This window comes from Mastigoproctus giganteus, chromosome 12, assembly GCF_048544385.1.
Source record: "Mastigoproctus giganteus isolate SK-2022 chromosome 12, ASM4854438v1, whole genome shotgun sequence".
Lineage (NCBI taxonomy): Eukaryota > Metazoa > Arthropoda > Arachnida > Uropygi > Thelyphonidae > Mastigoproctus > Mastigoproctus giganteus.
Window position 1 is genome coordinate 82,751,022 of NC_143586.1, and position 25,911 is coordinate 82,776,932.

Consider the following 25,911-nt stretch of genomic DNA (forward strand, 5'->3'; position numbering starts at 1 on the left):
TTGGAGAATCTTGATCTGCAGATTCAATAATAGCAAATGAATGAATTGACCGTGTTTGGTCAGAAATCAGGAAATATTTCAATGACAAAGACATCTATAGCAGTTGTGCTATTGCATATGGGTAGAAGTAACTCCAGATGAACGTACCAATTGTGTGGTACTAAACTTAGGGTGGTGGAAAATGAAAAAGACCTGGGTGCGATTGTGCAGTCAGATATGAAGTTTTCTGAGCAATGCAGGCAGACTGCCAGAGCAGGTCATGGAGTATTGTCAATGATATACAGGAATTTTGCTAGCATGGAAAAGGTGATTATTGATTTGTATAAGGCAATGGTCAGGCCACACTTTTGAGTACTGCGTACACGTCTGGGAGGAAGGATGTAGAGTTGCTTAAACATGTACAGAGAAGGGCAGCAAAGGGGTTCTCTTACCAGGGCTTTGAATGGGTTGAGCATGCTGAATTCTGATGAGATTCTTCCGCTTGCTCAGATTACGAACCTGAGAGGACATAAATTCAAATTGAGGAAGACAGTTGTAAAATAGATGTGTGGAAATTTGCCTTTAGCCAATGGGTGATTAATTGCTGGAACAAACTTCCATCCGTCGTTGTGGAAGTTGATAGCTTAAATAAATTCAGTGAGGACTAGGACAAACTTTTAGAGGAGGGAATGGTTGTTTGAAGTTTTTTTTGCTGATGCTACATAACATACTACACTTGCTTTCTTGCTTCACATGCCTTTATTACTACAACGCCAATGAAACAGGACTTTTTTTTAATTTGACACCTGACAATACACTTAAGTTCAAAGGGCAAATATGACAGAAATATGACAAATATGGCAATGCGCAAATATGACAGAAACTGATTTTAAAAAAAAAACGTTTGTTATCAGAAAATCATTAAAACCTGGGTTTTTCACAAACGTAAAAACAGTCAGAGAACAGAAACTTACAAAGTCCATATCGATATTGGATTATATAAATTTATTGAATGATGTGTGGAACAACGTTACTTTGACAACCATATTGAATTGCTTCAAGAAATCGAAATTAAATTCAAATGAAATTTCAGTTGTAGATGAAGAAGACGGAAAAGAAGAAAACAACTTACCATTATCCGAATGGTTGCTACGTAACAACATTGTAGGTTTTAATACAGATAACATCGGTGAATTTGTGCGAGTCGATGACAACTTGTTAACTAGTGGTCTTCCTACGGAGAGACATTGTGCATTCTGTGCTCAACAAAGACAATAACAACTGTGATTTTGATGATGATATGATGACAATTGAAAGTGAATCAAAATCAGTGCCCACAAGCTCAAGGTGCAAAGGACACATTAGTCAATTTTTTTGAAGGAACTGAGGCAAGTAATGAGACTTAACGCATTGAGAGTTTTAAGGGGAAACTTAAGAAATATCAAAGTGAAATATATAAAACAAACATCAATTTTAAGATTCATAAAAACTATCTTGTTTATTATTAAATAGTATTGTTTTTAACTACAGAGAAATAAAACGTGTATGGTTTTAAAATTACAGACAAATAAATTGTGGTTAGTATTAAATGTATAGTAGTTTATACAAGCATATTAATACAAATAATATGTAGGTATATCCAGGAACATCGTCAGTATAGAGAATACTGACGATGTTCCTGGTGAGTCACATGAGTGCCATGGGCCTGTTACTTAAGGATGTGTCATTGTAGCAACAGTATACTGTTGAGAAAGGAGACAGCTGTCTCCGAAAGCTTCAGATTTCTTGTATTTTAACTTATTTTAACGATTTTAGTATTTTGTTTTTAACTGTTTTATCATACCGATTTTATGTATATATTTTTAATAATTATTGTAATAGTCCAGTTTACTGTATCATCTTATTTTATTCTATTTTATTAAATACTTGGCTGGTGTTTGAATATTAATTTTCTTGAATATGTAGGTATATACTTATATTATTTTTTCTCTCTAATATTTCTTTTGTTTTTTGAATCTATCTTTTTATCAAGTTATTGATCGATAGAATTAAAAAAAATAGGAGGTAGATTTAACTCATCACTTATATAAAATGTACATCAATAGCCCCAGGTGTTCCCCATCTCCGCTATCATTGATATAGTTAATAACGGTTATAACAAGGAAATTTTGTCGCTCCCTTGGTGCTCATTATAACCAAGTTCGACTGTATATAAATAAAATGTTATGTTCTCTTCCAAATTTCACTTTTCTTATTATTAACTTTAACAACTAAGGATACCTCAGTCTGCCTTCACAGGCCTGTAGTTTATCAAAGATTGCATATAATTACACTTCATGTATTTATCTACACAAAAAGTTTTAATAAATAAAATTAGCATTATGTATTGTACAAAATATTGAGATGTTTTGATTTCTTAAACAAGCATGCACTTCTTCAGTATTTTATTGGTGCAGAACATATTCACGTCGGCATCGAGGTGCTGTACTTCCGTTAGCATTTGGTTTGGGAGGAAGAGATCTCAGATGTGAAGTCTCCGATGCTTCGAGCAGAGCATCGGAGTCGACCGAAGTTCTAATACACAAAGTGAATATTTTATTTATAAATGAAACCACAAAAGCCGAAATTCTGACAAAATTTACTTCTATATTCGGACAAGAATATATCTGTTTTATTTCCTTATATATTATTATTTCATTACTGTTAAAATACTCCTATTTAAGATAACCACAAACTTATTTTACCAAACTTACTTTTGAATTTTCAGATGGCACAGTCTTTCCTTGGTATAGCTTTCAACCATTTGTTAGTTAAAACAGTATCCTTCAACGGAGAGTCAAAGACGTATACTTTCGAACAACCTTTAATTTCCACGGCATCCAGGAACACAACATTTTTGAGGCATTATTAAAATTTTCAAAGCACTTATGAGATGAAATGTCACAAACACAAAAGTTATATCATGTTTATAATATTCACAACAGAACAAATAACATGAACAAAAGTGCTGCTGCTGCTACTACTACTACTACTAGAATTAGTTCTTGACCTTTACCCCTCGGCCAACTTAGCACAACAAATTCACCCACTGGTGACGTGATTGGGCTTTATCTATCGGTGGTGTTGATTAAACACACCTAACTAACTGCTTCTTAGAAATCATTTGAAAAAGTAAAATCGTGCTTTTATATCTGATTATTATTTGAATCTGACTCAATTTTGTCTCTTAAACTTTCCAATCAATTAGAGTATTCAAGGATGCAGAAGGTTGTTTTTTTTTCAATGCTTAAGATGCTTTATTTATTTATTATTTTTTTTCAGTGCTAAGATGCCTTTTAAGTCCCCCCTCCCCCCCACATCACAACATGTAGCTCTCTTTAGTACATACAGCTTGATAATTTCAGCTCAGTGCATTTTGTAACTGAGTACATTTTAATTGGATAGTGTATTACATATAAGTTAAACTAAATTTATTTATTTTTCCCCTCCCGTTAGCAATGTTGTTGAGAAGTGTGTGACTCATTCCTCCAGAGGTGAAAAGGCAATGTTGATAGAAGAAATTTGCTCCTTTAATGATGGGTGAGTAATTTGATGTATAATTTAACAAGTAACTTTACACTAATAAAATGCCCTTCTTATCAACATTATTTGTTATTTAGTACCATTATATACCCAATATCAAGTAAGCAGTTATTACAAATACTCGGTTTTGCTATAAATACCATGGAATGTATGAATAGTTCCAGGAGAATGCCAAATATAAAAAGTTTATTGAAATAAACTTTTATTTCAGTGAAGTTTAGTGAAAGTTGGTTATTTGATTTGCCATATAAAACCATATATTCCAAATGTGTTAAAATTCCAGAAATTTGAGCATTCCAAAATAGCATGCAGGAAGTAGTGGGATGTGCTTCATGTATCAAATACAAAAGAGAACCTGCACAATGAGGGCAGGCATCAATCTCTTCAATGCCCAGACCACAGACAGAACCATTCAGCCTTCTAATTGTGACATATGAAAAGGGAGAGGCACATTCAGGAGAGGCTTATTTATATACATGTTATAAATAAGGTGAAACACCTATCAAGAAGCTAAAAAGCAGACTCTTGTTTCACAAAGTTCACATTCTTACACAGCTATGGTTCAAAGATCGCATGGCACTGCACTATTGGAAGTCTCAATATTGCCAAGCATCTCCATAGAAGACTGTGTCAGATCTTTCCTCCCACAATCAAAGCTGAACAAGAATGTGCAAGTGTATCCTCAATTCCCAAAGGGGGTTCAAAGGGTGACACAAATAATTATAGACTTGGTAATTTTTCTGTTCCCGGGGGGAAAATAATAGAGTCACTGGTTAAAGAAGTGACACAGGATTACCTAGACAACACTGCAGTAATAGTTCAGGCACGGCATGGGTTTGTTAATGGGAAGTCTTGTATGACAAATTTGATTGGATACTATGATGTGGTCACAAAGGAACTGAATGCAAAAAAAAAATAATTTTGATATCATATACTTGTATTTCAGAAAAGCTTTTGATACTGTTGCACATGGAAGACTGCTGTACAAATTGGAGTGGTATGGCATTAAGGGCAAGTGCTGGGCCCATTGTTGTTTTGTGTATTTATTAATGATATTGATGGAGGTATATCAGGTATGCTACTGAAACAGGCTCAAGAAAAGTTAGGTAGATGGGCTGAGAAGTGGCAGCCGGAGTTTTTTATTGACAAATGCAAAGTACTGGGCAGCAGTAATCCAAGAGAAACGTACCAGCTGTGTGGTATTATACTGAGGGAGGTGGAGAATGAAAAAGACCTGGGGGTAATTGTGAAGTCAGATATGAAGTTCTCTGAGCAGTGCAGACTGGCTGCCAGAACAGTTCATGAAGTTTTGTCAACGATATATTGGAATTTTGCTAGCAGAGACAAGGAGATGATTATACCTTTGTATAAGGCAATAGTCAAGGCCACACCTTGAGTAGTGCATACAAGTCTGGAGACTTCATTTTAGGAAGGATGTAGAGTTGCTAGAATGAGTACAGAGAATGGCAACAAGATTGGTGATAACTCAGATAGAAGCTGTTGCTCTGCATCTGAATCCTCAGGTTGCATTAACACTATTTTCAATCTGTCTACCACCAAATGATACCTACTATTACAGAGACCCTGAAGAGCTATTAATATAGTTACATTCCTTGCATTTGTTAGGGGATTTTAATGGCCACCATTCCTTGTGGGATCCCCTAAATTAGACATGGTCAACTAATTGAAACCATTCTGGAAAAGTGAAACTTTTCTATACTTGATAATTGTGTGTGCCAGTATTAAATATGCAATTGATCTCTCAATTTATTCCCCAGTGGTCTCCAATCATAGCGTGGTCTGTTATGGATGTTCCAATGAGCAGTAACCATTTTTCAATTGTCTGCAGTCTGCTAAACAATGCTGCCTCCATTAGTTAAACCTTGCAGGAATGGAAATTCTTCCACATCAGTTGGACCAAATTTCAGTCAACTATCTACCTGCATGAGAAAATTACATCTACCCATTTTTGAAGTTACCAACTGCATCACACCATCCCTCATAATTAGAGCTAAATGCCCAATTCCATTATTAAATCCCTGGCCCAAAGTCATTTTAATTATTGGTGGCAGGAAAGAATGTGTGAAAGCAAAGAAGGGGGGGGGGGGAACAAATAAAAGCTTGGAATTAGTTTTTGTTGGTTTCTCAGTTAATCTTATTAACTATAAGTAACTTAGGGCAAAAGCACATCTCGTTCAAAAACAAGCCAACAAAATCCTGGATCTGGTTTGCTTCTTAATGTTAATAGAAAAGCTGACTTCAGAGTAACATGGAGAAAAATTTGCAGCTTTGTGGCAAGTTCTCAGTGTGATCCCTTCCCCAATTCTCTACTGAAATGGGCAAGAACTTTCATCTCTTTTGGATATAGCTTTTTGGATATGCTCAAGTCTTAGTGACGTCATCTTATTCTCTGATGTTCCAGAAAAGTGAACACCACTGAACAGCATTTTGTCATGAAGATGAGATATATTATTTCCTGCTACAACATAATGATGACAAAACTTTATATCTGCTGTTGATTTATTCTAACCAAATCTTTTTGGAAAACATCCCATTTCTTGGCACCAATCCACAGTCCTTTTTTGAAGCCTAGAAATGAATCTGCCTGTCCTCTTACAGACATATCTTCCTCTCCGGATGCCTCACTAAAGGTAACTGTTGAGGATAAAGTGCTTAGTGAAGTATTACATTCCATCTGGATTATAGATGGAATCTAATACTCCCATCTGTTATTCTGCCCAAAAGAGTGGACTATGCTAGCTTGATTTCATACAGTGCAGTGCTCTGCAGATTGCAGTTGGTGCCTTCAGGACATCACTAACTCAGTCTATATATTGAAGCTCATTGTTCTCCCACTGTTTCTCTGCAAAATAGCATTATTAATCGAGTTTGTTCACAAAACCTCTACAGAAATAAACCTAGTGAAATGCAACCAATGGGCCTTCACCTTGAACTAACACAGAATTGGAATGTTTCTATTCTCAACAGATAACAACATATACTCTCCCACTGTGGACGACTCCTCAACCATGGAGGGCTATTTCTTCGCATGCACTCATGAAAATTTCTGTGAGGAGGGAAGAGTGTTGTCAGTAATACTCGGCCCAACTTTTCAACATAGTTCATATTCAGAACTATGTTGATTTCTTGCCATTATATACTGATGGCTCTAAATCAGACTCAGTCATTGCAGCAGTAGCAGTGTATCCCTTTGCTCTCATTTCATCATCCCTTCCAGTTGAATGCTGTAGCTTTTCAGCAGAACTACGTGCAATCATATCGGCTCTAGAAAACCTAAATGTTTACCCCTCCTCAAAATATGTAATTCACACAACTTTCTCAGCTCACGTAACATGGGAAATTCATCATGTTGTAAATCAAATCAAAGAATGTCATCAGCTTGTTGCCTTTTGTTGGATATTCCAGCACATCTGGAATAACAAAGAATGAACAAACTGATGCAACTTCCAAATAAATTCAACAGCATTAGAACTAACTTCTGTTGTTCCTATTCTAACTTCTGACTACACTCATCATACAAGTAACATGCCTTGTACTAGGGCACACAACCAATAATAAACTTTATCAATTCAGATAGTTCCCAAAATTTTGGTACTCCACCATTCGTACAGTACAAGTTGTTCTTGCATGAGCACAAATAGGACATATGTACCTGGCTCATTTACATGTGCTCACAGGCAGTGATCCACCTCAGTGCCGACATTCTGCAGAACACCTAATGATTAAAGATATTCTTATTGACTGTCTACAATATCAGGACAGAATTTCATTCCTTCTTACTCTACCTAATCTTCAAATACTTCAATTAAAGTATTTCATCAGTTATGAACAGGTTTCTTTGATCTAAATGAAGTAGTTGTGCTTCCTAACTAAACTCTAGCACAATTCCCACGAGTGAGTGCACTATAGCAACTGCAGCTTATGTACCACTAAAACTCTCGTAGCTCCTGGATTATAATTTACTTTTTCTATAAATAGGCATGCTGACAATTGCATCATATGAGGAAAATCAATCAGGTTGCTGTAGAAACGTTTGCTGTCAAATGATACAGCAACTCACCAGAGGCACTGATTACTCTACTAGCCTTTTATAATAAAATATTTTTATTTTATTATAAAATACTCTCAGTTAATCTATGAGGGGCATTCAATGAATTATCTACATAAGATACTTCCCATAGTCATATTTCAGTGGTTCATACTTATGTTCCTACTTATCTCAACTTGAATCATACCAATTTTGATGTAACAGAAAGAAAGAAGACACCTGTATCTAATTATAGATTTGCTGAAATTGGAGCATTGTTCAGTCATCAAATTTCTCGCCAAAGAAGGGAATGGGCCAAAGGCCATTCATGAAAGGATGTTGGCTGTGTATGGCAAGAGTGCACCTTCACAGTAACAGGTGAAATTCTGGTTAAAACAATTCAAGTGGGATAGAGAGTCCATCGAATGTGATCCACATCCAAAAAGGCCTGTGACAGTGACCACTCCAGAAATGTGCCAAGCTATGGAAACTCTTGTGCTGAATGACAGACATTTAAAGGTGTCCCAAATCTGTAGGGAATGTAACATATCTGGGGGAACAGTTATAACCATCCTCCGTGAACATTTGGGGATGACTAAGGTCAGTGAAAGGTGGGTCCCCAGATTTCTCACCCCTGTGCAGAAGCAATTCAAAGTACGGTGTTGTGAGGAGAATTTAGAGCTTTATGGAAGGGATCCCGAAACTTATCTCCATAACAATTATCTCCATAATTGTTATGGGTGATGAAACATGGATTCATCCTGGGATCCTGAGACCAAGCAAGAATCACTGCAATGGAAACACAAGGGTTCTCCCCCACCAAAAAAGTTCTGGATACAATCTTCAGCTGGCAAGATTATTGGCACCATTTTTTGGGATTCTGGGGGAATTTTATGCATTCTCTACTTGGAACACAAGCAGACAGTCACTGGGAATTCATATTCATCCCTACTGTACAACCTAAGGGATGTTATAAAGGAAAAATGCTGTGCTGGTTCTTCATGACAACTCACCAGTGCACAGGTCACATGCTGCTGTTGTTGATGCTGCTGCTTTAAGAGACTGACTTTACAGAACTTACCCATCTACCTTACTGGCCGTTTCTGGCCCCAGTGACTATTTCCTGTTTTAACACCTCAAGATAAACGTACGTGGACATCTCTTTGCTGATGATAATAAACTGAAGTCTGCTGTGTCTGCATTCTTTGATAGACAGGACAAAGAATTTTATTTGTCTGGTATTTCCTCATTGTCAACAAAGTGAAACAAGTGTATTGAAGTTCAGGAGAGTCATATTGAAAAATAAAAAGATTTTTGCCTCTATCTCATTTCCTTCATAAGTAGGTTAGATAATTTTTTAAATTCCCCTTGTATAATACTAGCTTTTTTCAAAACCAGTAATGGTAGGCAGGCTGTCCTAAATCAGCCAAATGGCTACTCAGGCAACATCCTTGTAGAGACTAGAAGTGATAACCATTACAGCTTCTCTCAGCCATATCAATGGAGGGGGGGGGCTGATCTTAGTAACAGCCCACAAAACACTCATCCCAAAGTGTTACTTAAAATGGGATCTTCTTGATGTGTCTGAAAAGATCTGTTCTGAACTATAAAAACTCAAGGGGTGGCAGCTGTGTAACAAATATTGTTTGTAGAGATCGGAATCTAGTTCCCACTAAACCTCATTCTTACTTACACACCATCTGCTAATTCAATCACAGCTGGATATTTGCATTAGCAGTAGCAATTTGCCTTGCAGTAAGGTTTTTATTAAAAGTCCATCTATTTGCCACCTAGGCCTGACATCCCCTGGACAGCTGATGCTCTTAGGGATTTCAATTGACATACTACCTCATACGGTTGCAGCAAGCATTAATGGGAGGGAATGTGTTATGGAGCATGTTTTCATTGAAAATGACCTCTCCCTTCTAGATATAGGAAATAACATCTTCCAAATGCCCATCTGTACATTTCTACCATCAATTTTTCTATATGCTCCTCTTTCCTTGCTTTTAGGTAGAGAGCCCATATGAAAGTGACCATAGCCACCTTTTAGATTATTCTGGTACAAGATTGATCAGGCTGACTGAAATGCCCTTTTACATCAGCATAATTTAATAGCACTAGTAAAGTGCCTATCAATGATTCAGTGATGTACATCACAAGAAATATTCTGTGCAGAAAAAAAGTTACAAAAAAAAAAAAATTGTGGTTTCTACTATTTCCAAAACCATGGTGGAATGCAAAATGCACAGCAGAAAAAAATGGTTAGTAGGATATTCCAAAGATATCGTACTACAACTAATAGCTTAGTCTTTAAATGTGCATGTGGCATGATATATCTGCTATCAAAGCCAAAAGGAATCGTTGATTTACTTTTCATTCTCTTACTTAGTCAATCGGTCTGGGGCAAAATCTAAAAATATGAAGAGCAAATATGTGTTACACTGTTTATCAGTCTGAAATATATTGAATGTATTATTGCAGTTTCAACTGCAGTACCGTTTGAGAGACATTTTCTAAAATCTCTGCAACGTCAGCTTACTCCCATGAGTTTCTGATCCTAGTAGAAGTGAAAAATTAAAAACAGCTCTAACCCTTACTAAGGTAAGTGCTGTAGGACCAGGTAACATCCATTATGAATTGATTAAGTACGTTTCACCAAAATGTCTGGGTTGCCGTATCTTTTTAGACAAGGTGGTCTGTATATTTTGGTGAATAGAATCTTTTTTGAGGAAGAATTTCTGGCTTCCTGGGATAAAGAGAACGCATTTCTGATTTGCATTTCTGAAGCCAGGAAAGGATTCCCAAGTCCCAGTTAACTATTGTTTTATCACTCTGGCTGGCTGTTTGTGCAAAATCCTGGAGAGAATGGTCACTGTCTGTCTTATATATTTCAGTGGAGGCATTGCATTCTCCAGAAGTATAGTCCCACTTTGGATCACTTAATTGGACGAGGCACATCTCTCAAGATGTTTTCCTAAAATGAGCACCTGGTGTAAGTCTTTTTTTTTTTTTTTTTTTTTTTTACATGGAAAATTGCATGACGCAACTTGGAAATCTGGCATTTTAAAAGACTTTTAATGGCGTTGGTCTTTGAGGTTACTACCCTATTTTAGGAATCTTATTCCCGAGTTTCTAGTCCTGAGACAGAAAAATGAAGTTAAGCAGACACTTAACCTTCAAATCAAAGGGTTTCACTCTTACAATGAACCATTTACTATACATGATATAGTAAATGGTTCGTTGTAAGAGTAAAACCCTTTGATTTGAAACTGCTAGTCTAACTCTTACCAGGGTAAGTGCTGTTGGACTAAATGACATCCATTGTGAAATTATTAAACACCTTTTGCCAAAATCTATGGCTCACCTGCTCTTCTTTATGACAGAATCTTTCATGAGGAGCAGTTTTTGGACTTCTGGCATAAGGCAATTGTCTTTGCCAAGCCAGGAAAGAATCCAGCAAGTTCTATTATCCTATTGCTCTGACTAGCTGTTTATGGAAAGTCTTAAAGAGGATAGTCAATGCTTATCTTATATAGGATTTAGAGGCAAATTACATCCTCTCAAAGATACATTGGTACGTTGTGGCTTCTGAAGGAACAGGTCCACTTTGGGCCATTTGCTCATACTGGAAACATCTGTCCATAAAACAAGAGCACCCATATTCATCCTCTTTAATAAGGAAAAAAGCATGTGACTCGACTAAGAGACTTATTATTTTAAGAGATCTGTATTGCCTTAGACTTAAAAGGTCACTTCCCTCTTTTTTTTATTACAAACTTTATATCCCACCAGTTGTTCCCAGTGTATGTAGCATACACCTGGTTGGTGGTGTATGCTACATACACTGGGAACAACAAAATTACCTTGGTAATTTTGCCAATGGGAGGGTATATCTGAAAGATCACTCCCCTCATCAAAGTGAATTTAATCACAGAGCAACTTTGTCCAACTGTAAACAGTGTCCTCTGTGTTGATGACTAGCATATTTTTCCATTTGTGCAACATGATGGTCATTGAAAGACAACTGAATTAAGATATTGATCTTCTTAATCCATGTGCATTGATTAACAGCTTCAGATTTGAACTTGAATTGAGACTTGGTCAAAATGCTGTTCCAGCAGTACCCGAGATCAGGTGTTTGGATTTTGGATTTAAATAAAAAGTTGACTTTTCTTCAAAACATTCCATCAACTATGGACAAAGTACACAACAGTTTCAAGCATGTGCTCTCCCCCTACTTCTTGGGGTGCAAGCCTATTCTATCACACACTTTGTAATCTGAACTACATTCCATATGCCAGGAACAGTGTACAATAGCTGGATCCCATCCACTAGCAGCTGATTCATGTTGTTACTGGAGCTTTTTAAACATCTATGCATGGTCTCTGTGTGGAAGCAAATGTGGAAGCTTTCTTCAGAAGCGGTTATCTCGATAGTATTTTTTAAAACTGAAATAATCCCACTTGGACGTCCATTTTCAATTCTTTATGACACCCATTAGATTGCCAACTGTCCGCTTGGTATTCATATCTAGGGGTAACTCATAAGTCTCCATATATAAAGGTAGACATTGTTTCCTTTCACCAAAGCTGCCTCTTCCACTCTGACATCCTCGTGTACGTGTTCATCATTAAGAACTGGGAAAATCGGTCTACCTGCAACTCTAGGCAGCACACTGAGCTGAACATTTTGACTTGTTGCTACTTTATACAGATAGCTAAAGTCAAAACTGTCTTTGCAGTTTTGACTTTAGATATCCCAGCTATTCTAAAATCCATGCAGATTTCCCAGTGTAGCATGTGCACTACAGAGTTGCATGCTATAATAGTTAGCCTTGAATCACATACAAACCTGCCACCCAGAAATGTATTATATACACTGGCGCCTCCGTAGCCAGGTGGGAAGGGGCAGCAGTGCGTAGCACACGCTTCTTGATTAGACCGGGGTGTTCGAGCCTGTCACCACCAAATACGGAGGATACGGAAAGGTCAGGGAATGACCACCGCATATCCCGGAGCAATATGGCCTTAGTTGCTAATATTCCTAAAAACCAAATAACAACAACAACATTATATACACTAAATTCCTTGCAGACCTTATCGGTGATGAAGTGTAATCCTCATATGGTCCTGTCCTAGTTGCAGCAGAGCCTACATTATCCTTTGGAATCTGAATATCATATTCAGTTCTGTTGGATTCCCAACTATATTGTGAGTAGGGCAAGTGTGATGGCTGATGTTGACCATAAAAACCATGAATGTGATTGATTTTTATATTTAAAGAATGAATTCCCAGGAATCAGCAAAATGAAAATCAAAGCTGGTATTTTTGTTGGCCCATAAATTATATAACATATACAGGACAGCACATTCAAAGGTACATTAAATTAGATTGGAAAAAAAAAAAAGCAGCAGCATGGAAATCTTTTAAAACTGGTTGCTGCCATTTCCTGGACAATTTTAAAGCAGAAAATTTTGCTGAATATCACCAAAATTAAATGTCACCAAAATTAAAAAAAAGAAATTGAAATATGTCCTTATTTGCATTTAAATTCTTTCTTCCCCCCCCCCCCAATCAAATCTGGGGACCGATGATGAGCATGGCAAATAGCTTCAAGAAAGATCTAATAATCAAAATCACAGGTAAAGTGGAATTCAAATGTGTTGTCCAGCTTGTTTGTATTACTTAAAGAACCCCCCCCCCCCCAATTGTAAAAGGGGAAAAAATTAACAAAGATATTTTGTTGTTTTAAATTTTTCTATCATCACTCCACATATCATTACACACTAATTTAAATGTAGATTATACATTAGCTAAATTAAAAGAGTAGCCTACATGCAATATAGGTTTAAAACAATTTACCACACTCTCAATAAACAATATTATCACACTTAACATCTTTTCTTATTCGGGCCAGACATTTTAGGTTTAACTTTGGTATTTAAAAAACAGATATACAGTCTTCCAGTGGGTCTCGATATCTCAGCTCCACTTCCAGAAATATATTTAGCTTCCATAGAAGACCACTTCCTAAATCCGTTTCCCTCCACAGTTTTTTTATCCGTTATTTATTGCTTGTTGGAAACTATAAGGATATCATTTGTGGATAAATAACGGATAAATAACGCACTCGAAATATGCACTCGAACTTTAACAAGGTGATAGCTTGCTAAAGCAAACCACAAGTATTATTCTCTTTTCAAAATTTAGTAATGTTCATTAAAGGTTAAAATATGCACTCAAACTTTAACGAGGTAATAGCCAATTAAGAGCTTGTATTTACAGAAAAGACAAAAACATAAAGGGAAATACTTGCATTTTTATTCCCATCACCTATACAGTGTTAAAAAAATCCATTTTATTCGCTACAAATCTACAATACTGTCTTTGTGATGAGAATGACTTACAAATAGAATTGCAATACTTAACTTATGCTTTATTAAAAAGGAAATATCCACATAGTCTCTTCAAAATACCATATACAAAACAAGAAATAAATTATAAAATCACCTAGCAATAAAAAAAAAAGTCTATTACAAACAAAAAATAATCCTCCCATATCATAAATCAATTAGCCAGACAAACTGAAAGATGTTTTTTCCAAAATGAAAGATGTATTTTTTCTAAAATACTCACTTTAGTATTTTCATCTTGTGATAAAATCAGTACATATTTTAACAATTATAAAAACACTTCCAAGTATAATATTTCAGAAATCAATAACATAGTATACTGAATTCATTGTCAACAAAGATGTAATGCATGTTACATCAGTTGCACCATATATGAATATGGCAACCCAGACATATCTAATATCAGAGCTTATTATCACCAGGCCAGCTCACATACACCATATCATACAACTGAACTCAGCCAACACGTCCAATCCATTTGTCATCAACCCGGAAAATGATTCAGCAATAACACCAATTAAACTACCTTCCAGTTATAAATTAACCATTTTTTGAAGCACTTACGATAGAATAGTTCAGAATTACAAAACACCCAGTCTTTAATTCTTAATGCCAAACTCCCCCCAACATTTTATGCAGTATGGAATTTGAATAATGGGAGATTTTTCCCAAAGCACATGATCATATTGCACCATGGAACTAGAACACATAAAAACTCTTTCCTTCCTTACCATCTTGAGCTAACTGATGGTGATTCAAAAGTTCCCCATTTGAACTCTTTGTTCAACAGTGATATTATATAGTGAAAGACATACGACGAGCATTGAGAAAGATGCAGTTTAATTTTAACCAGTTTTTAATATCCACGCCTTTTTAATAAATATCATACATTTAACACATAAGCAGTTGGGAGATGAGTTCTAGTACTTTAGGTTTTCTATCTTTTTATTATCATTTCAATCTTGTAGCTATTACCCATAATACAGTATTGTTAATTACAGTAAAATTTTTTATTCGTATATAAATAATTTTTCCTTTCCCTTGAAAATAATTGAATGATAGATTGTCACACTAAATATAATAGCATTTCCCATTTCTCTTTAAAAGTAAAATTTATTTATTCAGCATAATCAGAAGATAAACAAAACAGATGTACACCAAAATTATCGTATATATTTGTATATAAGCCAACTCCGTATATAGTGCAACCCCTGATATTTTTTTTTTTTTTAATATATAGCTTGTGTACAATGTGACACCAGCTTTTGAGCAGTACTGAAGTATCCTACAGTATTGGGGGGTATGATCTTAGGCATATTTTGTAGCAAATACAATAAGATGTTTTCCAGTTACCACTCCAAAAAAGGAATTAAAAACACCACACACACACACGGTCTATCTTATTCCTAAAACATTTAATGAAGAGTGATCTGAATCATGAACAAGGTATGGCAATACAGGAATAAATTCTTTACAACAAAAAAATAGTACCTACTCTTACTGAATATTTATTAATTAAAAGCCATTAAAAATTTATCATTAAGAAGTATAAATTGTAGGTACAAATTAAGGTAAACTAAATGAATAGGATAAATTAATTAAATAAAACAAAGCAAAAAGCAGCTTTCGAGTCTGAGGGACTCTTCACAAGCTAGATCATCTGAAGAGTCCCTCAGATTCGAAAGCTAATTTTTGCTTTATTTTATTTAATTAATTTATTCTATTCATTTAGTTTACCTTAATTTGTACCTGTAGTTTCTATTAAAGGTTACTACTTTGTACCTACAATATTATTATTAACTATTTCTGCTCCTCCGGTGAGAACAATATTTATACTTCTTATATGTGGATCCCAGAGAAGAGGCCTCTTTAGTTTGTTCATCATTGTCTTCATTACCAAATAACATGTCCCGGTCTTGAGCTATCATAGGATCATCAGCAGCTTCATTACTTTCATCATTATTCCACAAGAAATCATCCTCTGCCCCACAAAGTGCACTGGAGATACCACATTTCTGAAATGAACACACCACAGTTTCTAGTGTCAGAGCCTGAATGCTTCCCCTTTGTAAATGTCTTTCTCCCTGGTGCCTCCGTAGCCAGGTGGGAAGGAGCAGCAGTGCTTAGCACACGCTTCTTGATTAGACCGAGGTTCGAGCCCGTCACCACCAAATACGGAGGATGCGGAGAGGTCAGGGAATGACCACCGCATATCCCGGAGCAATATGGCCTTAGTTGCTAATGCTCCTAAAAAACCAAAATAACAAAATAACAATCTTTCTCCCCTTTAATCATCCAGTTGTTCCACAGATTTCTAGCATCCTTAAAAGGTTTGTTTAGGCAGCCATCAACTGGTTGCATAATGCTCGTTAGACCTCCAAGAATCACTGCCGTATCTGTGTTCCGGAATCCAACTTTAGCAACATGTAAACTTATCCCAATCCAGTAGGCTTTTTTCTTTTCCTCAGTGCCCCTAGTTGGGACACCACACTTGTTTCAGCCATGTTTTCAGACTTCGTTCATCCATCCAACCTTTCATGAATGTGCAGGAATACTCCTTTAGGGAATTTCTGGTTTGGTAATGTCTTTCTCTTGAAAATTACCATTGACCTCAGCTTGATTCTATGAGCTACACCTTAGTCTTCTGTCGCAGGACAAGATCATATCTTTTCATAAATCTGGTACACCACCAGCACTGGCTCTGAAGGCGCCTCCGTAGCCAGGTGGGAAGGAGCAGCAGTGCGTAGCACACGCTTCTTGATTAGACCGGGGTTCGAGCCCGTCACCACCAAATACGGAGGATGCGGAAAGGTCATTCAGGGAATGACCACCGCATATCCCGGAGCAATATGGCCTTAGTTGCTAATGCTCCTAAAAACCAAATAACAACAACAACTGGCTCTGAAACCAGCAATGTTTATTTTCTTTGTCTGTTTCAAGGCAAAGATCCACAAGAAATGCTGTTTCCATTCTGCTGAGCTTCAGTGACATTTATTTACTTATCTTCCAAGTGTGGCCAGCTGTTAGTGTTACCTCTATTCGCACATTTATTGTTAACCATCTGCTTAAGCTGTAGATGGCTTCCTCCAGTTCCTAACATTATACTTTGTGATATTAAATTGTTTTGCAGCTGCAGTTTTTTATCTTTTCTGCATACTCAACACTTTAATCTTGAACTTAGTGGTATATTTGTTCCTTCTTAAATCTATATTTTATTTCAAAAGATAGAAAGTATGAGTTTACAGAAACAGAATCAAGAAATGCAGATGAAGAAACACGTGAGCTATGTAAACACTAAACAATACCGATGGGTTGTAAGTCGGAACTGATAATCTTCATATGTATCAAGTATTTATGAATTTAAAGCAGTATATATGAAAAGGGTTCTACTCTTCATATAGCAACATAAACAATCTTAAAGGACCTTATTGTTAAGGCTAGCCTGCCATGAGCGTGCATGGTATAGCTTACATTCACCGAAAATGCAGGCGCCTCCGTAGCCAGGTGGGCAGGAGCGGCAGTGCATAGCACACGCTTCTTGATTAGACCGGGGTTCGAGCCCGTGACCACCACATCTAACATGCTGCTGTAGAAAACAGTGATCGGCGCCTCTGTAGCCAGGGGGGCAGGAGCAGCAGTGCGAAGCACACGCTTCTTGATTAGACCGGGGTTCGAGCAATATGGCCTTAGTTGATAATGCTCCTAAAAACCAAATAATAACAACAACAACAACACTGAAAATGCATGAATTTTAAACTTAAAATATCATGCATGTATATTGTGACTACTTTTTTGCATAAAAATTCGGGGAAATTCAGTCACTACACAAAAGTATATACAGTAATTCCTTTCACTACCCAAAGAATAAGTTATTCTCATTAATTCATACCTTGCCTTAAGTAATTATTTTTCTTCTACTCCAGAAGGTCCTTTACAGTTTATTCCCAAAGAATTAGCAGTGTCAGATGTGATGAACATCTGAGATGTCACTTAGATGCTTGTTTTTCAGCATCAATTTTTGCTTAATGAATAAAAATTTTTATAACCAAATGTGCATTTGTGAAAACTCAGAACTATGTAACACTAACTCTAAAATAACAAATATGTTAATCCTAGAAGTGGGGTGCATTTAGGATGTTACTGAATGCTCATTATACATACGAAGTGTGGCAGTAAAGTCCCAGATTGGTCCACTAAAAAGAACACAAAGTGTGAAGGAGCTTAAAATTGGTTTTATTTTTATTCAAAGTAATCACCACCCGATTGAATGTACTTATTACACCATTCTAAAAGTTTCTGAAGAATGTCAGGGAAGACATCCAAAGAGATGACGTTCAGTTCAGCAGCTACATTTTTCTTTGCCTTCAACATCCTGAAATCTCTTTCCTTGAGGACAGTTTTCATCTTGGGAAAGAGAAAGAAATCTGCTGATGCAAGATTGGGAGAGTTGTTGTTGTTATTATTTGGTTTTTAGGAGCATTAGCAACTAAGGCTATATTGCTCCATGATTGGGAGAGTAGGGTGGATGATGGATCTGTATAATGTCATGTTTCTTTAGAAATGTCTTTGTGGGTCCAAAATGGGGAAGGGCATTGTCATAATACAAAAACCAGCTGCTTTCTATCAAAATTTTAGCCTTACCTGGGAAATGCACTTCAATAGTCTTTAAAACACCTGCTGACGTAGAATGCAGCATCATCTTGATCCTGGACTTCTGTAAATGAAACTTTTTTAACCTTGATGATGATTTTTGAAGTCCACAGCATACTCTCACGCTTCGTCTCTGGGTCATAACAAAAACCCAACGCATCTTAAGTTACACTACTCAGGGAAATTGGGATTGTTTTGACAAGTCTGGAAGTCTTATGAGACTGTGTGGCATAGAATGTTCACAGACCCCACCTTATTCATATCCAACTCATTAGCTATCATTCTGGCTCTCTCTTGCCACAATTTTCCCAATTTTTGCATCTCTGTCCTCATTTCAAGAGGTTGGCTGATGCCAACTTCTTGTGTCATTGCGAACATCTTCACATCCATCTTTGTACTACTGATATGACGTAAAGTTTTATCACCATAAACACTTTTTACACATTTCATATGTTTCTGTTGCAGATTTTCCCGGTTCAAGTCAAAATTGACATTCGTTTGTTGCTCCATTGGATAATTATGACATGGAACATAAACGCTACTAATGAAACTGGTTGTTACTTGCAACCTATACTTGCAACTTGGACAATATTATTAAATATTAAAGGACACCATCTGTTGGAGAACATTCGAACTACAACATACTACTTCCTTTTATTTCAAAACCCATTGAACGTGACCGCAACAGCGTCAGTCTGGGAATTTTATTGTCACACCTCATACTAGAAAAAGAAGTCTGATAACCACTTCTGACAAGATATTTTTGGATTAAAGAGCAAAAAATACTTTTAATGGCACCCTTTATTTATTTCAACACGGTATTAGATAAATCATAGGAACAAATATCTTTAGTCTTGTTACCCAAAAAAAAAAAAAAAAAACTCTTCACTTACTATGCATGACATTGCAGAGTGAGCAAAATTGAAGCTGAAACCAAAACAATGGGCAGATGCAGTGCATATGGTAAACAACACAGATTTATTAAGATCATACATTTCCAGTTGAAAAAATAATCATAAAAAAATGTGAATCATAATTGAAAAAGCTACTGGGCAAGTCAAAATTTATATGGACAATTCTGATATTTACATTTAGAGGTGGGCTAAACAGTATGCAACAGCATTCCCAGTGCATGAATATAAAGAGTTCGGCAGTTAAACAGGTGTAGAAATATTAATAGTTTGTAAGTTTAATTAGTCAGGAAGCATTATCCTATGGAGCAGGTGGTCAGCTAGACAACCCTTGGGAGCTGCAATAGCAGAAGGTATATTGGAAAGGGCTATATAATACAAGTGTATGTATGTCTCCATCTGTCATGCGTAGCATCTCTAAGATAAAACGCTTTAGATGTACTTGTGTGTCAATCAGTTTTTTACAGTGCGCGAGTTAATTTGTGTGAGCATTGTTAGTTTATTTTTAAGTGAAACCCTTTAAAAGTTATTATGCTGTCTGGAAAACCTAAATATGAAGACAAGAATAGGGAATTTAAGGCTGAGTGGGAAGAGGAGTTTGTTTTTGTAGAGAGAAATGGTAAAGCAATGTGTCTTTTGTGTCAAGTAACATTGTCACAGTTCAAGGCCAGTAATCTTAAGTGCCATTACGAAATGAATCACCGTTCTTTCACCCAACAATTTCCTGTTGGTTCCATGTTAAAGCAAACTAAAATATTCTTTAAAAGAAAAATTTAATAGCCAAACCAAGGTTATGTCAATGTTCATTTATGAGGCAGATGTAACAACAGAGGCTGGATTTATTTTGGCCTTAAATATTGCTTGAGCAAAGTGCCCCTACATGGAAGGAGAGTTCATTAAGAAAATTATTGCTCAAGTAATTTCAGTTTTATACCCAGAAAATAGAAAAATGATTGAACAAATCCTGTGTCCAGACATAAGTTTTTTTTTTTTTTTTTTTAGGAGCATTAGCAACTAAGGCCATATTGCTCCTGGGATATGCAGTGCTCGGGCTCGAACCCCGGTCTAATTAAGAACTGTGTGCTATGCACTGCTGCTCCTGGCTACGGAGGCACCTCCAGACATACAGTGGAAAGACAAATTTCTGTAATCAGCACTGACATCATAAATAACTTGCAACATGATTTAAAGAATTATTCAGCATTGAATCTGGCCTTGCACAAACGAATGTACAGACATTGAAGATAAACCACAACTAACCGTATTTCGTTTTTTTAACAAATAATCTAGACGTGAAAGAAGAACTACTAAATCTGATTGTTTTGAAGGATATGGCTTGAGCTTCAGACATAAAAGGAGCTCTTGATCTTGGACTTGACAAAGCTTCTGTACCAATTAAGAAGATAGTGAGTTGCAACTGATGGCCCCCTGGCTATGAGAGGTGTCAATAAAGGGCTCATTAAAGTACTTTTAACTGCTGACACATTTTCACCCAATTTTATCCCTGTCCATTGCATTATTCATAGGGAACATCTAGCATCTAAATATTTTAAATATGGACATCTCATGGAGTGCTGAAAATTGTTAACTACATATGCTCAAGCACCAAGACAGTTCAAAGTCTCCATGGAAGAAATATAAGAGGTGGGAGGAATACCCAACAGAATACAAAAAAAAAAAAAAAAAAAAAAGACAACGATCAGCTTCCACATGATGCATCGTGGTTCTCAGTAAGCAATGTTCTAGCAAAGTTTTCACTTAATGGAGCCAATCAAAGGGGGGGGGGGGTGTTTCCCTCAACTTGAGGATGCTCAGTGGTTAATAAATATGGCATTTTTCACAGATGTTCAGCATTTACAATCATTAAAAGTATCTCTACAAGGACAAGGAAAACTTATTTCTGAGCTAGTACAGAGTGTATTCAGTTTCCAACCTAGTTTGTAAAACCTTCACTCATTTCACGTGTTTAAATAAAACTTTGCAAACTCTACCTGTATTTGAAATAATAACTAGAGATTATGCATGCACGTTACACGGGTTGGCAGAAGAAATGATAGATTTTACAATTTAAGAGCACTTAAACCATCATTTGCATTTTTCGAAAATCCTTTTCTTGTTGACATTATGAAGAATGGTTCTCTTGTCTCACTGCCAATTGTTGGGGATACAGCCCCTGTAGAATTGGAACTACTGGAGCTCCAAGAGGATGAAGTATTGAGACAACTAAAAGGAAGTCGCTGCTGAGCTATTGAGTTTTGGAAGCAGGTTCCGGAAGAAAAATATCGTAAAACGAAAGGGGGGTGTGTGTGCGCGCGCGCGCGCGTGTGTGTGCGCGCGCGCGGAGAGATTAATCTATTTTAGGTACAAAAATAAGTATCGGTCTGTTTTTATTGATTAGCATTTTAAATGAGCTTTTACGTACTACCCTAACAAGTCACCTACCAAACTTTCAGCTGCTAACTGCTAAAATGGACAACACCCACAAAGCATTGACAAGAAAACCTAATATGTAAATATCTTCTGTTGTCTGTCAGAATTAGTATTTTGAGAAATTTGTATATCTGTTTTATGTTTTTGAAAAAAACTTTGTAACAAGAAATATGCTTACTTAAAAAATAAAGTTATTTTTAAACTTTAATCAGTGCTATATATAAAATTTTGATATAAATAAAAATCAAAATATAGCCACATCACAAGCCTGCACTATACCCCTGCTATAGAGTTGTGTACAACTTTTAAGACAGAAAATTGGGTGATTACAGTTATTTGTGCATACAGTCCAGTTTGGGTTGGGGGGGGGGTGAAATAGAAGAAAAGAAACTTTTTTTTTTTTTGTCAAACCTGTTGTCAAGTTTAGTTTTTATCGGAACATGCAAATATCACGTAGGCACCCTATGATATCTACAATCTATAGACCTGTTTTCAGATGATGTTTTGAAACATCTTTGTTTTGTTAGCAAGACAACTAATGGTAAAATACAGAAAAAAAATCGAATTAAATCAAATGATATTGGAGACGTCATCTTTACATAAACACAGTTGTAAATTACATCTATGCGTAATTATATCCCCAGTTCCTAATTTGGAGCACTCCACCATTAGTCCCTTCTCGTGGCAACAACCTTGACTATTGGTGTTTGCTGCTAAGGCAATGGTACCATAGTTATTGTTATTATGTAATGATCATAATAACTTTAGTGAAGTTAAACTCAAGAAGGTATGTCATCCCCTATGTTTGATTGAATATGATTTGTATTTAATTTCAGCTGTAGATAGGGTCTCAAGTTTTGCAGTCGTACTGTTTTATTTCTTCTGCTTTCCAAAGATTGAAGTGATCACAGTGGGTTTAGGGTTTTTTTTTTTTTTTTTTTTGTAACATTGGTTTTATTGTATATTTTTATTCTTCCCAAGGTTCAGTATAATGTGGTTTGTATTACAATAAATATTCTTGTTGACATGGACTATACAGAAAATGTACCTGAAAAATTTTTAAATATTAAGGGAATGGTTTGCCCATACAGGAAAAGAAGGAAACATCATCATGCTTTGTATTAATTTCAACTCTATCTAAAATTACAGGTTTGCAGTCCAAGAACATTCAATTCTGTTATAGGGTATTTCAGTGATCCTTACCTTGAACTTGTTCCCATTGGTTGATTCCCTAGTCAATATCAGGTTCCAGAGTATTTAAAGAACTTCAGACATTTCTCTAAGTAGTGCTCCTCATTCCTCATTGTGATACTGCTGTTTGGTCTCCCAGTGTACCCATTGATACACCTTTGGTCCCCTGGTAAAGTTTTAAAATTCCTTCCAATAAGTACATGTATTTTATGTCTGACTTCATCATTTGTAACTCCTTATTAAAAGAATTGTGTTCATAAAGTAATTTAAGCAAGTTACATATTTTAAATGCTAGTTTTTAAAACCTTGCGATGTTATATATTGTTTTAACGGTCCAATTAAAGAATTATTGTATTTGTAAAACATATTTTGCATAAACCTCTGTACAACCCATTTGGTAGAAGAGATATGTTTTATGGTTAAAGGTAATTCGATTTATGATTTAGAAGTTAACCTTTGTTAACTTCTCTTTGTGCGTAATTTGTATCTTCAGGTTTTCAATATTATTATTATTATTATTAGTATTAGCTATATGGTGCAAGGAAGCCTGAGGCTTATGCTGCACCAGCCAAAAAAAAAAAAAAAAAAAAAAATCCCAAATTACCCTGAGAGAGAGAGAGAGACAAAAGTAGAAGGGAATCACCAAGAAAGAGAAGAATGATGATGTCCTGAGCTGGATATCATCATTCTTCTCTTTCTTGGTGATTCCCTTCTACTTTTGTCTCTCTCTCTCTCTCTCTCTCTCTCTCTCAGGGTAATTTATTGAAATCTGAAACCTAGCCAGTTTTATTTAGTTGAGATTATTTGATGTCTAATTATACCACTTGTCCTTTGTATACCACTAAATTACTTAAAGTACTTCTTCCCATTGAAAAGCTTATTTTTAATCTAGTTTTAGTATTAGTTTTAGTATTTTAGTTCTAGTTTTATTTAAACATAATTCATTGTTTCATCTTTACAGAAGTCTGTTTCCAGCTAGTGATGGATTCTAGAAACTATTCTAATCATTGCTCTTCTTTTCAGCCCCCATAGTGCCTTATACACCATGATGAAAGATCAGTATGCCAACTATGTGGTCCAGAAGATGATTGAAGTTGCAGAACCACCACAGAGGAAGCTACTGCTGCATAAGATCCGTCCGCACATCCCCTCTCTGCGCAAATACACATATGGGAAGCATATTTTGGCAAAGCTGGAGAAGTACCTCTTGAAAAACAACGACCTGGGACCGATAGGTGCACCACCTAATGGTGCCATTTAAAAATGGCATCGCAAAAAAATGTATTTCATATGCTGTAAAATTTGTAACTAGTTTATTCTTAATTAATAATGTTAGTTGAAAGGAGGTATGCTGATTCTTGTCTTTGACAAGAAAATCACAGGATGAGGTTACTTATATTCTGTGGGTATGTTAAATTTGTACAAATGGATGTAGTGTATACTCATAATCACTTGCTGATGTATGGATATGTGGTAAGGTGCTGTGGAAGTCCATTGTATTATAAAAATTATTGTAATTAGTCTTTTTTTTACTTGGGAAAGTGTAGTTGGACAACACACAGGATTCTTGTGTGTGTAAGTGTTTAAAATGTTGCCTTGTGTAGAGATCATTAGACTTAGGCCTTCATCCTGTGAAAATGCAAATTAAATTTAAATATCAGAGATTGGAATATCATTTCTGAGCACTGCCTTCAAGCCAGTTACCTGACTTGTGAATGCCACTTTGAGCTTGAACAAACAAAATAAGTCACTGGCTTGAAATTCTACTGTTCCCTGAATAGTATATGGTGTGGTTCTCCATACTTACATCTACATTTGTTATCTGTTCAATAACGTATAAAAGTGACTTAAGTTTTAGAAAATTATTTGAACATTGTATCTATTTGTATCAGTTCTATTTGCCATCTCAACAAGTCTATGTTTTTCATAGTTATAAGTACAGAAATCTAGTGTAAGTTTGAAGCATGTATCTATGTATGTAAAAGATTCCGTTTTAAAAGGATACAGCTCCTTTGTATGATTCCGGTATGTAATGATAACTCCCTTCCCCCCGCGTGCGCACATACTTGTACTTTAGTGAGCTTCCCTGTGTTACTGTAAATTTGGATTTTGATTGTATGTAGTACTTAGGTATACATAAAGCGCCACCACTATTTCAAGATTATGTATTAAAAAGTTTAAAAACATTTGGGGACAGTAACATTTTGACTTCATATTTCTCTGCAGTGTCTCCCTGTACAATAGGTCTTTATTTACATATGTGTAAACTCATTGCCCATTGATAGGAGGTGTTGTAATGTATGCTGATCTCCTACAGTTTTGTTACTTTAGACGTAGAGCTCTCACATGTGGTGATAATCGCCTTATCAAGTTCCTTAATATTTCATTGATGACTTTGACCAGTTACGATTGCTGGATTCTTAAACTCACTGTAATGTAGAATTCGTGTTGTACATTGTAACATGTGTGAAAAACAGTTTGTAAGAATTGGTGCTAGAGGTGTACCCCCCCCCCCCCCCCACGCTTTTTATTTTTTATTTTATTCTTTTCTTCTTCATCCCCTCCTCTCCATACTGCTACTTTTGATAAGATGTACAGACGGGCCTGTAAAGTTATTCATAGCCCAATTGTAGCAGCATCAGCGAAGGCAGCAAAAATGTCTGTCCTCATGGCTAGCTCCACAACTCACTAGTGACAACTCCCA

General features: G+C 36.1%; 1 protein-coding gene across 1 annotated transcript in view; it reads left to right on the plus strand.

Moving 5' to 3' along the window:
• pum (pumilio) overlaps positions 1–25,911 on the plus strand; it is a 415,697-nt gene extending 389,786 nt beyond the window's left edge. The window contains exons 18-19 of the mRNA XM_090386283.1: positions 3,475–3,558; positions 24,231–25,911. Of these exons, the coding sequence (XP_090242409.1) occupies positions 3,475–3,558; positions 24,231–24,468 (322 nt within the window). The 3' untranslated portion in view covers positions 24,469–25,911. The remainder of the gene's footprint in view (positions 1–3,474; positions 3,559–24,230) is intronic.